The following is a 12,060-nucleotide window of genomic DNA, read 5'->3' on the forward strand; positions in this document are numbered from 1 at the left end:
TGTAAGTTGCTTTGATAGTGTTGTGTTTAATTTTTTTTAAAGGCGTATATTTTATTAAAGAAGAAGATATTGTAATCTTAAAGTGAACAATTAATTACAAATTTAATATTCAGACTACCATAAATTTGCAATAGAAAAAAATAACTATATAAACGCAGTAATTAATAGAAATAATTTAAATTTAGTTCATAAAAAGTTATTTGAGGTATGTATTTTATAAAAATAGGTATATTATTTAGTTAATGTATCTAAAGGTATATAAACGTAAATTTTAATAAAATAATTAAATCATATTTATTTTATGTTAGTTATGTATAGTCTTGATCTTTCATTTAATATAACAATAAAAGAGTACTATGTTTAATTATTGTGCTTGTCTTACGGAATAAAGATTTATTTTCATTTTCAGAAACATGTCGAGCACATCACAGAAACACAAAAACTTTGTTGCTGAACCAATGGGTGATAAACCTGTTACAGATCTTGCTGGAGTTGGAGAAGTTCTAGGTCGTAGATTGGAAGCAGCTGGTTTTGACAAAGTATAACATACTTTTATCTGAATCTGATTAATAATTCGTATTTTATTAATATTTCTTTATAATGAAATGAAAGAGCGAATTATTAAAAGTATCTAAGAATAACTAAGGCAAATATAAACAATGTTAAAATTTAAGTAATATTGAGTAAATAATACTTTTTATATGTACCAATAACTTGGTAAAGGATTGAAACATTCATTTAATTTAATATTAATATATTAATACTTATTAACATACTTACAGGCATATGTAGTACTTGGACAATATTTGGTTTTAAAAAAGAACAGAGAACTATTCCAAGAATGGATGAAAGATTTGTGTTCTGCTAATGCAAAACAATCTAGTGATTGTTATCAATGCCTCTCTGATTGGTGTGAAGAATTTTTGTAAAATAATTATAAAATTTAATGTTGATATCACAAAAATGAGATTTTTAATATAGCAAAGTATGTATTGTAATATTGTAATGCAAAATGTAAAAACTGTTTCACTTTCGTGACTTCAAGATAATTTTAGATAAACTTACTATAGCATAATGAAAACAAATATCTTCAAAGGTACTTTAAAGTTTGACATAAATGTAATATGATATAGAAGTTTGTAATCTTATTTAATGTTTATATTAGATAATAGTAAGATACATTATTTTATGTATTAATGTTAATTTTTCATTACATCTTATTTATTTTCTGATACTGATATACCTTTTAAACTATTTTTTACATTTTTGCATATAAAACAATATGTAAACTGTTCAATGTGTGGATATTTCACTTATAACTGTAACAAAATTTTGATAATTCTTGTACAAAATTGTTAGAAGTGCGAGATCTAATTTGAAAATATATTTTTGGATATATCTAATAATTCAAATATTTTAGTATATACAAATTTATACAAACAGTTATATATACAAAAATATTGCACATATATACAATAAAATCTAATAATATTTTACCTCTGATATGAGTATATTAATCTATTAAATCTTAAGACGACATAAAATTAGTGGCAAATGTTGACAGCAATGTTTTTTATAATCCGTTTATATTATAAGATTCTAATAAATAATTGATGTTAAATTAGTTATTGCAAATTCATTAATGTAACAAACGAATAATTATATTTTTAATACGTTGTGTATATTGTTTTAATGGGAAGAATTTATCATTGTAGATCATAAGGTTAGGTAATTCAAGTATTTCATGTGAAAGACGCTGTATCAATTTTAGTAACGAGTGTCAGCTTATCATGATAAATATTTTATTAAAATGTGTAAATCATTTTCAAAATCACTTAAAAATTGCGATATTAAACGAAAACAAGAAAATGATACATTTTCTACCTCGACTACGTAAGGAAACATTTGAAATGTTAAAAAGGTTAGTCTTTTAAATTTATTATATATTCATTAATATAATTTACAAACAATTATATATTAATAGGGATACAATATCGATACCGTATATTGATGAGTATTATAAAAAAGATCTAATAAATAAAAAATTTGATAGTATACGTAGACACATGGAAATACACAAATGTGTACAGAGAACAGAAATGGCAAGTATTATAGATCTTATAAATTCAGTGCGTAAGTATAAACAAACACGTATTATTGCAATATTAATATATATATATATGTATATATATATATATATAGAAAACATTTTTCCTTAAAAATATTGTATGCATATTGCAGATGTTATAGATACTTATAAGATATTCTTATTACTTTCCTGGTGTAATAATTTAACCGATTGTTTACCAGTAGACAAAGTAAAACTTGGAAGATCTTTATGGTTGATTTTGGATGTGTGCAGTATGTTCTGAGTATTACATATTTATTCTATGTCTTAAAATTAATAAAAAAACATAATTTAATGTATCTTTTTTACATTGAATTTGAAGATTTTGAGATGTCCACAGCCCATTATAATGAGCTTTTAAAATTATATACAAGAAATGAATATGATTTTTCAACTATGGAATTACTAACGCACATGAAATGTAAACAAATTTATCCAAATGATATCACATATGAGATGTGTATTAAATATTGTTGTGTGAAGGGGAATATTGACATGGCATTAATGTTTGTTGAAGATATGCGGAAGTTACAATTTCCTATATCGGAATCTGTCTTTAATTCATTAATATTGGGATATTCTCAATCTGGGTAAATATATAAGATTTACTTAATAAACATTACAATATTTTTATAATTAAATAATTAGTATGATATTTAATTTTTTAATAACTAACATAAGTGTATATTTTTCAGAGATATAGGGAATGTAAATAAAATTCTAAATTATATGAAAGAACAGAAATTAAAATTAACTACTGGAACATATGCTGCTCTTATATATACTCATGCTAAATTGAATAATGTTGTTAAAATCGAAGAAACAATTCAGCATTGCAATTTAAACAACATACACTTCTCTAACAAAAATATTTTAAATGTGATTTATATATTAGTAGGGAATAATAACATCAAAGATGTTCACACTGTAAGAATTTCTAAAAACTTTGTGGTAAAGTACCACTAATATGTACCATGAAAGTTAATAATGGAACATTTTGTTTTAGATGTATCAATATTTAAAAAAAAAGAACACCATTCTAAATATTGAAATAGAAATTATATTAAAGTTAATAAATATTAATCACATATACTTAGCTATGAAGGCACTATCATGTATAGGTTTACATGATAAACACCCTCAATTTGAAAATATTCTGAGATTAATTTTAGAACATGTAGTTAATAATAGAGTGGTAAGAACAATATCCTTTTTTGTTGTCACATTTTTCATATTTTAGTATTTACCTCTAATATATTTATTTTAGTTAATTAATGATATTATTAAGCTATGTACGATTTCTAAAGACGAAACAGTGTTCAAGAAATGTTTTTTAATATTATTATATTATTCGTTAATGAAGAATGACCATTTATCTCTTCCTTTGCTTAGAATATTTAAAAGTCATTATCTAATAAAGCCACATTATTTTTGGCCACTGTTACTTAGACAGGCAACTAAATATGATTTTGAAGGTATATAACTTATTAATTTTTAAAGTATCAATAAAATTCATTAATACTGTCAATATTTCATTAATATTGGTTATATCAATAAGTATATGCTTTTAGGTATTTTAGGTATTCTTAAAATTATGGTCAATGACTTTAATATATTACCTTGCATTGATACAATTACTGATTACGTTTTGCCATTTACTTTTGGAAAAATATCTCACATAAGAAATTTATTAATAAAACATAATATAAGTGAAACAACGATTAATAATGCTTATGTATTATTACTATTGAGAAAAAAAAAGATAGTAGAAGCTGCTATATATAGTAAGTCTAAAACTTTAAGACATATATAGAATAAATATATTTAGACTAACAATCTTATGTTTTTTTTATAGTGCGATATTTCAAAGGTGAATATTTTTATAAAATTATTGCTTCTGATCTCAGACAAGCTTCAATATTTAAAAATGATATATATAATTTTGTAAATATCAGTAAGAACTTAATAGAAAACACTGATCCAAATTCAATATTGATGTTAAATAACAAATCAAGTAATGTAACATTTGTGCCTATGGACAAACAGTTACATGATTTTATGATTGATTTTCCATCTCATAAAACGTGGTTGATAAGGGTATGTAATTTTAATTTTATAAATTACAAATTTTATATAGATTATGTCACAAATCTTTTTTTTTTGAGTTATTTTTAATAAGTTAAAATAAAAGTTACATATATTATGTTGTTTGAAATGTACATTTTATAATTGCATAATTACAATAGTAGAATATATGTAATAAAAAACATAAATAATAACCTAATAGTTACAATTTTGTTGTATTATCTTTCTAGGTAATAAATCAGCTGGTAAATGACAACATTAACTTAAAGACTGAAACAGTAGAAAGAATATATAAATTTTTACATGCAGAAATAACAGATGATGTAGTACAAGTTCTTCAAAGTTTAACAAAATAAAGTGATGTGAAATTACCCAGCAATTTTATATTTAATAAATTTCAAGTTTATTAGATCATATATTTGTATCATAATATTCATTCTGTAGTTAGAAGTATAGATAAATTAAATGGCAAGACATTTATTAATAATTATAAGAAAGCAATAAGTATTTTGGACAAATTAATTATTTATTATATTTTTAGTTCTTTGAGTATTTACATTTTTATGAATTTTTTGTTGAATTGTAGGTATAAAAAATAAAATTAATCCACTAATAGTTATCATCCCACCAGCAGTAAAAAATCCAGGATCATAAGATTGAAGTACATCGTATAACCATCCTAAAATTATGAATTATAAAAAGGTTTAAAAAATAAAACTTATGACTTAAAAAATTGTAGACACACCTGCAATGGGTGGTCCTAAAAGTGATGCAAAACCTTGAAATAGTAAAAGCTGTCCAAAAGCATTTGTGAGACGATTTAAACCCAATAAATCTACTAAAATCACAGATGTAAGACCAACGTAAGCGCCAGACGTGAATCCGAATATAGAGGAATAAAGTGTGAATGAGGCAAAAGATGTGCAGAATGCACTAAGAGTTGTAGCTGGAAAAATACAAAAAGATTAAACATCATGCACGATTTTCAATTAGATATTAATCTATTAATACTATTTAAGAGGTTTAATTAAATTTTATAAATAATAACAAAAGTAATACTTACAAATGCCACATATAGTAAGACATAAATTATATATTAATAGTCGATTAACCCATGGCTTGTCTGAAACATATCCTAAGATTATACGACCAACTGTATTAGCAATTCCGATTATTGCAAGAAGATAACTTGCATCCTTTTTATTAATTCCTCGTTCTTCAGCTTGAGGCTATAATCAATATTTTCATAAAATATAGCATAATCATAAATATATTAAGAATTATAATACAAATTTTATAATACAAATTTTTTGTAAAAATATGTTAAACAAAAATCGTTTATAAACAAATTAAATAGTTTCTGTTATCAAAAGATTAAGAACATTTTTAATAAAAGCAAGTATATATACCAATACATAGATATATGGTACATAAAATCCAATACTGGTGCAGAAATTAGAGAAAGTAAATAATATAAATACTGGATCTTTTAACAGAGAAATGGTTACATCTTCTTGAAAGGCATTGAGCTTTCTGTCAATACTAATTTTAAATTCTTTATTACCAGCTTTTATATAATCTATTTTATTAGGTAAACTTGTAGAGGACTTATGAATATGAAAGATTTCTTCGCTATATCCTTGCATTAAATTAGGGCTGTAAATAAGAACTACGTGTTAATAATAGTCGTATTAGAAAATTACAAAATTTTATATTTTATATATCAAAAAAGATGTCTGTGTTTATCTCTCTGCACTTTTATAATAATAATAATAATGATAATAGATGTTAATGCTTAAAATATTAATATCGAATAGTTATTTATATATATATATATATATATATAGAATAAATACTGACTGCTCTTTATGAATATTCTCTAAACTGTCTTGTATCACATTATTTGAGATCAAAACAGGTTGACTCAGGGACTTTAAACCAGCACGATTATTTTCCTTTCGAAAACTCACACTGTATATCTTTTTACTTTGTTCCTCGTTAGATAAATTATTGGAATATTCTTCAGGATTATTTTTCATATTACGTGAAGATTTCTGAAAATCGAAATCCAGATCTATGACGATACGGTACCGCTGGTTTAAATACATGAAATTTTTATATATCTTATTCAACGCATCTGATCTCATATACATATAATATACATATATATAATATACGCGTTCGTATAAATTGCGCTTTCATTCTGCTTTATTTTTTATAATTCGATTTCATGTATAGTTTGATACTATTTATTACGCGATGTAAATGCTGTTATTAAATTTCTTATAATAATACATACAAGAATCCTGTACCTCTGTAGAACTTCTCTCTTTCCGTTTATCCGTTTTAAGGGGCCTAAAAAGCGCTCCAAGAACGGTGCAGTTCAGAACGATTCCAGAACAAATTAAAATCGCTCCTCGCCATCCGTATGTCGCTATAAAGTAATCTAAGCAAGGTGCAAAAATTAATGTGCCTAAACCAGAACCGCATACTGCGATTCCCGTTGCAAGGGACCGATACTTTTCAAAGTAACATGTCACGCTGACAATCGCAGGTAAATAGATCAATCCAAAACCTAGTCCTGCAATAAGAACAAATTGCTTCTGAATTTATACGCTGGCATTAAAGGTTTCTATATAAAGTAATAAAAATATTTTCACCTGTTCCAATGCCGATCGTAAAGTATAATGTTATAATATTTCGGGCCCACATACTCGCCAATAAACATGCACTGGCCAATATCGAACCAGCTATAGTTACAGCCCGGCATCCAAATTTATTTACGAATAAACTTGATATCGGACCTTTAATTAATCTTCCGTTATGTTTTTAGGAAATCGAAATTATCGTGGATGAAAAGTTTACCTGAGCACAAAGTAACACCGACTAATATCGACGCAATCCATGCAGTTGCACCTTTTCCCTCCTCGAAATAATACAGAAGTTCTAAATAAAAAACACCGAACGAATATGTCACTCCATCCGCTGCAACAAAATATATTGTTCTTTCATATAAGTAGAGTTTTTGATGTAAAATAATGTTTAGTAGAGGATGGTTAAACAACTAAATAATATACGTAGTAAGTAACCTTTTCTTTGGAAAGAGAAATAAACGAACGATACATTATAATTGTTATTCTAATGACTTTTGTTTTTGTTAGTGTTACAAGAAATAAAGGAATTGATAATAAAATGAGTAATCTGTTTAATCTAATTCGTCAATAGAAAATTGCATTATACTATTCATCTTTAAATTATCGCTTCATTATTACTTTCCTTCTTATGAAATTGTTCTTATTTTATTTTATTTTATTTTCAATCGTAATTACAATAAATGTAATAAACTATTACGATATTTAAGAGCAATCATGGTATTTAACGTAATATTAAATGAATGGTACAACATGAATTTAATATTTTTAACAGACGCATATTCTGTATCACCTCAAAGGTGGTATAACGCAATTCTTTGTCACTACCATACAAAAAATATGTTTTTCGTATCATATTCTGATTTTACGTATCGTGAAATTACTGTTATGCGTAATCAAAGTTTCTCTGTATGAGTATATTTCCATACATATGGTAAGTGACGAACAAAGTGCAATAACTCAACAATAATACAGTTCGATCGCTGCTATTGTCTTTGTAACGAAATAATCTTCGTTAAAATTCTCTCATCGCATAGCGTATTGATATTTGTCATTTTTCAAATGGAAATAATTTCAAAGGTCGTTCTAATCCTCCTCTTATATGTATTGGTATCGATAACCCTGTTACCATAACTTTTTTGTCACAGATACAATCATCGCCTTTAAATTTTAATACATCTAATACGATGCCTACAACGAGGAGAAAACAAGCTAATAATATAAGAAAACATCTAATAGAAATATTTTTGTGTGTCAAGATAAGAAGCTACAAAGACGCATAGATATATGTAACATATCATGTTAATGTTTCTGTAATGCCAAGGCCAGCGCTTTTTTTAATCTGTCTTTTCTATTTCTGAGATGCGTGGAAACTTTGTATCATCTTATAATGTACTAATTATCAATTAAAATCTGTTATAAATCTAATTGATCTAAAAATTGATCGTTTCATTATAAACATTTATATTAAGCAAATATAGATATTTATACGTTTTTTCCGAATTATATAAGTGTATGTATTTATAAAAGAAAGGAAACAATGATTATCTTTTATCGATTTCGTCAAGATATGTGTTTTCTTGGGAAAGTTAAAACCAGCAAGAAATCGAGGATGCGCCAATAAACATGCTTGCAAGGTCATCTTTTTTTTTCCGAACCATCGCGCACATAATGGTACATGTGTATGATTTGTGCATAATATAGAGCACGCTTAATTTACTGTATTTGGTAATATTCTGTTTTGTAATAAGCACATAATAATAAACATATGTTACACATCTGTTCTCGTACGAGAGAAAATGTGTCAACATTCTTAAGTATCGCTCTTTCATAAGTCATGTTTTGAACACGAGATAGAAGATTTAAGAAACTGAGAATGGTTTTAAGTCGTTTTGCTTCTCTTCGTTATTCTATTCAATTAACATAATACCTATTGAATAAAAGGAATGATAATATAGAATTAACAAAGTAAAGGTAATAAAACTTCTTTTTATGACATTTTTATGAGATTAAAAAAAACGATTTGTTAATATATAAATCGTAAATTAACTTAAATGAATTTCTCATGAAGATTAAAAATTGTTCTTGATATAGTGTAAATACGAAGCGGAATCTAAACGAAAATTTTACAATTCCGTGAAGTCTTTTCTTTTTATTGCTTTATCTTAGAATGTTTTTTTTTATTCTAAATTAATAAAGATATCATTTATTCGATTAATATATCTAAAACGTGACCGTAATGGTAACAGTGTAAATGATAAATCTCTCGAAAAAGAGGAATAAGTATACTTTCATTGAAATGTTTATTATAAGTAGGAGTATAATAATTATATTTTAGATAAAGATAAAAATTCGGAGATAAAAGTTATATGAATTTTTTTAGTATGTAAAATCTACTTTACGGTATTCATATTAAATTTATAATATTTTAAATACATATATGTTTACAGCAACATAAAATTTGAAATTAAAAATGAAAAGAGGAAGTTGGCATGTTTCATCGAGATAAATTGTAAACTAAACTTAAAATAAAGTTTTAAGAAAGTATAATGAAACGTGGAAAAATCGGTAGCTTACCAATTACATGGATTAAAAAGGATGCTAGAACTACGATGTAGCCCCATCCTCCGTCCGGTGGTAAGGGTTGCTTCGTAGCTGATGACACTGAATAATCCATTGAGGTACAGGCGATATTTTCACTTGCATTTTTTTTATCTTGCCTATTTGCCTCAGCGGAGGAGCTGACAGTCGCGTGTGCCATGAGCTGCGATTGTTGAACTTAGTGAACGTTGTTTCTCGCGATATCAAGTACATATGTATGTATGTATCAAAGTTTTAAGTTGGTGCTCATATAGTGGAAGGGAACAGAGAAGAGAAGGGGTGATCAAAGCAAACCTCGAGGAACGCGTTACTTTTGATAGTATAGAAAATTTCATGAATGAAACGAAGAATTATTCTTGTCACGGAGCAATGCAGTATAATTGTTTCGTTTTTCAAATATATCATTAAATATAGCGATTTAAAACGATTAAACGAATTTAGAAAGCGTTACGAATTTTTTAAATTATTTTCCTTTTTATTATTCTACAAAGCGTTAGAAGAAACAAATTTAATACTAAAAAATGTTTAATTGATAACTGATTGCAACGTTACTAGTACATACTAATTTTTGAATTAATTTGTTTCCGAATATATTTACCGAATATCAGTCTTTGTCGGGAAAGTATACATACAGCTTCGTGCGATGGAGCTCTTTGTTTATTAAGATAATATTTAATATACAAAAAATTTAATTGAACTTCAAAATAAGATAAACAAGTAAAACATGAATTGAATACAAACATTTATTAGCCTTTGAAATCATTTTCTTTATTAATGCAGAGTGCATCTTCTATCAATTTTCTGTTATAAAATCAACTAACTGTTCTATTAACATCTTCGTTATGTCCTTTTGGATGATCACTCATTTGAGGACGTAATTCATAGGTACAAATTGTAACACCATGATGATGTGAAGGTGTCCATTCACCTTTTAATCCAATATAATAAAGTTTTATTTTATCTGTTCTTTCAGTACCAGTAAAGTGCAAACTTAAATGATGTACAGATGAGAATTTAACCACCCTACAGTAAAAATTGTATTATATTTCTACATTATTATGATACTTTATATAATGCTTAGTAACATAATAAGACATACATACTTAGGAGAATATTCATGTACTCCCATTGTGTCCATACATAATTCAAATTCTTGTTCAGGTTCTGTAGCTACATCATCAAATGTCATATGTGGCCTATTTTTATACCTAAAGGATAAAATATTTTTTTCTATATTAATAAAACATATTTTATATTTGTATAGGTTAAACTTTGTTTCTAGACATTCAAACTCAGGGGTATTTACAATTTTACTTTATTTGGATGCAAATCATCTTCTCCTCCAATAATAATGATGCCTTTTAATTTTATATTTCCTGTAAACCTGAAAAAAGATGACAATATCTATGTATCCTTACAAATAGTACGTTCAAATAAAAAACATACGGAATGTTAAATAGAAGTTCATTATCCATATCACTTTCAACATACTGAAAAAGAAAGGTGAATTGTAATGTAAAATTATAATTATATTTTGAAAAATTTGTATTAAATGTTTAAATATATAAACAAATAATTACTTTATTTCTGTCTAGTCTATTTTCCCATGGTTTAAATACAGTAGCTCCCGTAGATTCTTCAAATTCATTTAAACACTCTACATTTTCTACATCAATTTTTTGATATAAATTATATTGTACGCCTAATTCTGCATCATTGTGTGTAATACCACAATTACATTGATGAGGCATTGTAGAACAATCTGTAAAACATTTGTATTAACATTTAATATGAACTAGATAAATAATTAAAGTAAACAAAATTGTTATCCAGTAAACAAAATTGTTATCCAATAAACAAAATTAGAATATAACGATATTTTAACCTTAAAGAGAAGGAATAAATAATATATCAATGAAAACTAACTTCCTCGGTCTTCAACGTCATAAAACGTTTATGGTACTAAAAGTAATAGTCGGACTCACGCATAAATTTTAAAGTTTAAATATGAAGTTTTTATATACATATACTACTATTTATTAGAAATATGGAAATAAATTATAGGTAACTACAATTATTTGTATGTTACAATTGACATTATTAATGATAAATTAAAAATAAAATTAGGTAAGGAATTATACATTCGTTTCAATTTTAGATTCGTATCACAAGATAATTTTAAAAGATTATTATATTTTTATATGAATAATTCTATTTTGAAGTAAACATCGTGATAAATATTTGTGAGGTTCAACATCTCACATTTTAGTTATTCATTCCTAATTGACTTTTAATATATTTGAACTTTTTATATATGTTCTAAAAATTTTATTTCCGTTAAAGCAATAAATGTATTCAATTAATAATATATATTTCCTACTGTGCTAATAAATGCACTGTATATAACGCGAGAAATACTATTAAAATGTATATAAATAATTTTATATACACATAGCAATTTCTTAACTTCTCTTTTTTTATATTTAATAAGATATTATAGATTAAAAATATTTGAATCTACTTACAATATTTATCGCTATTGGGGTTAGGTTGGTAATATTGAACCATATTTTACATACAACTTCATTGAGCTAG

The 12,060-nt window shown here is 25.6% G+C and overlaps 4 protein-coding genes across 5 annotated transcripts; 2 read left to right on the forward strand and 2 right to left on the reverse strand.

Moving 5' to 3' along the window:
- LOC132905569 (barrier-to-autointegration factor) lies at positions 1 to 1,624 on the forward strand. The gene is made up of 3 exons (XM_060957075.1): positions 1 to 205; positions 410 to 539; positions 783 to 1,624. Exons 2-3 carry the CDS (start codon positions 414 to 416, stop codon positions 927 to 929), a joined length of 273 nt encoding a protein of 90 aa, XP_060813058.1. The 5' UTR covers positions 1 to 205; positions 410 to 413; the 3' UTR covers positions 930 to 1,624.
- A 128-nt stretch (positions 1,625 to 1,752) lies between these two features.
- LOC132904876 (leucine-rich PPR motif-containing protein, mitochondrial) lies at positions 1,753 to 4,629 on the forward strand. The gene is made up of 10 exons (XM_060955726.1): positions 1,753 to 1,921; positions 1,985 to 2,133; positions 2,242 to 2,361; positions 2,451 to 2,718; positions 2,824 to 3,055; positions 3,135 to 3,323; positions 3,396 to 3,603; positions 3,700 to 3,912; positions 3,984 to 4,225; positions 4,444 to 4,629. Exons 1-10 carry the CDS (start codon positions 1,791 to 1,793, stop codon positions 4,567 to 4,569), a joined length of 1,878 nt encoding a protein of 625 aa, XP_060811709.1. The 5' UTR covers positions 1,753 to 1,790; the 3' UTR covers positions 4,570 to 4,629.
- Positions 4,630 to 4,718: 89 nt separating this feature from the next.
- Positions 4,719 to 9,682, reverse strand: LOC132904951 (monocarboxylate transporter 12-like). Its single transcript, XM_060955851.1, has 9 exons — positions 9,442 to 9,682; positions 7,079 to 7,198; positions 6,874 to 7,017; positions 6,526 to 6,794; positions 6,074 to 6,267; positions 5,623 to 5,869; positions 5,277 to 5,442; positions 4,959 to 5,159; positions 4,719 to 4,892 (listed from the first exon to the last, which is right to left on the reverse strand). Exons 1-9 carry the CDS (start codon positions 9,623 to 9,625, stop codon positions 4,732 to 4,734), a joined length of 1,686 nt encoding a protein of 561 aa, XP_060811834.1. The 5' UTR covers positions 9,626 to 9,682; the 3' UTR covers positions 4,719 to 4,731.
- Positions 9,683 to 10,190: 508 nt separating this feature from the next.
- On the reverse strand, positions 10,191 to 11,531 carry LOC132905482 (PITH domain-containing protein GA19395). 2 transcript variants are annotated; one of them, XM_060956933.1, is made up of 6 exons: positions 11,392 to 11,531; positions 11,046 to 11,227; positions 10,912 to 10,955; positions 10,772 to 10,849; positions 10,569 to 10,673; positions 10,191 to 10,488 (listed from the first exon to the last, which is right to left on the reverse strand). In XM_060956933.1, exons 2-6 carry the CDS (start codon positions 11,214 to 11,216, stop codon positions 10,278 to 10,280), a joined length of 609 nt encoding a protein of 202 aa, XP_060812916.1. In that variant the 5' UTR covers positions 11,217 to 11,227; positions 11,392 to 11,531; the 3' UTR covers positions 10,191 to 10,277. The 2 variants fall into 2 exon arrangements, with proteins under 2 accessions (XP_060812916.1, XP_060812833.1); XM_060956850.1 differs by having other exon boundaries at positions 11,351 to 11,530.
- Between the last annotated feature and the right edge of the window lie 529 nt (positions 11,532 to 12,060).

Source organism: Bombus pascuorum, chromosome 1 (genome assembly GCF_905332965.1).
Source record: "Bombus pascuorum chromosome 1, iyBomPasc1.1, whole genome shotgun sequence".
Taxonomy (NCBI): Eukaryota; Metazoa; Arthropoda; class Insecta; order Hymenoptera; family Apidae; genus Bombus; species Bombus pascuorum.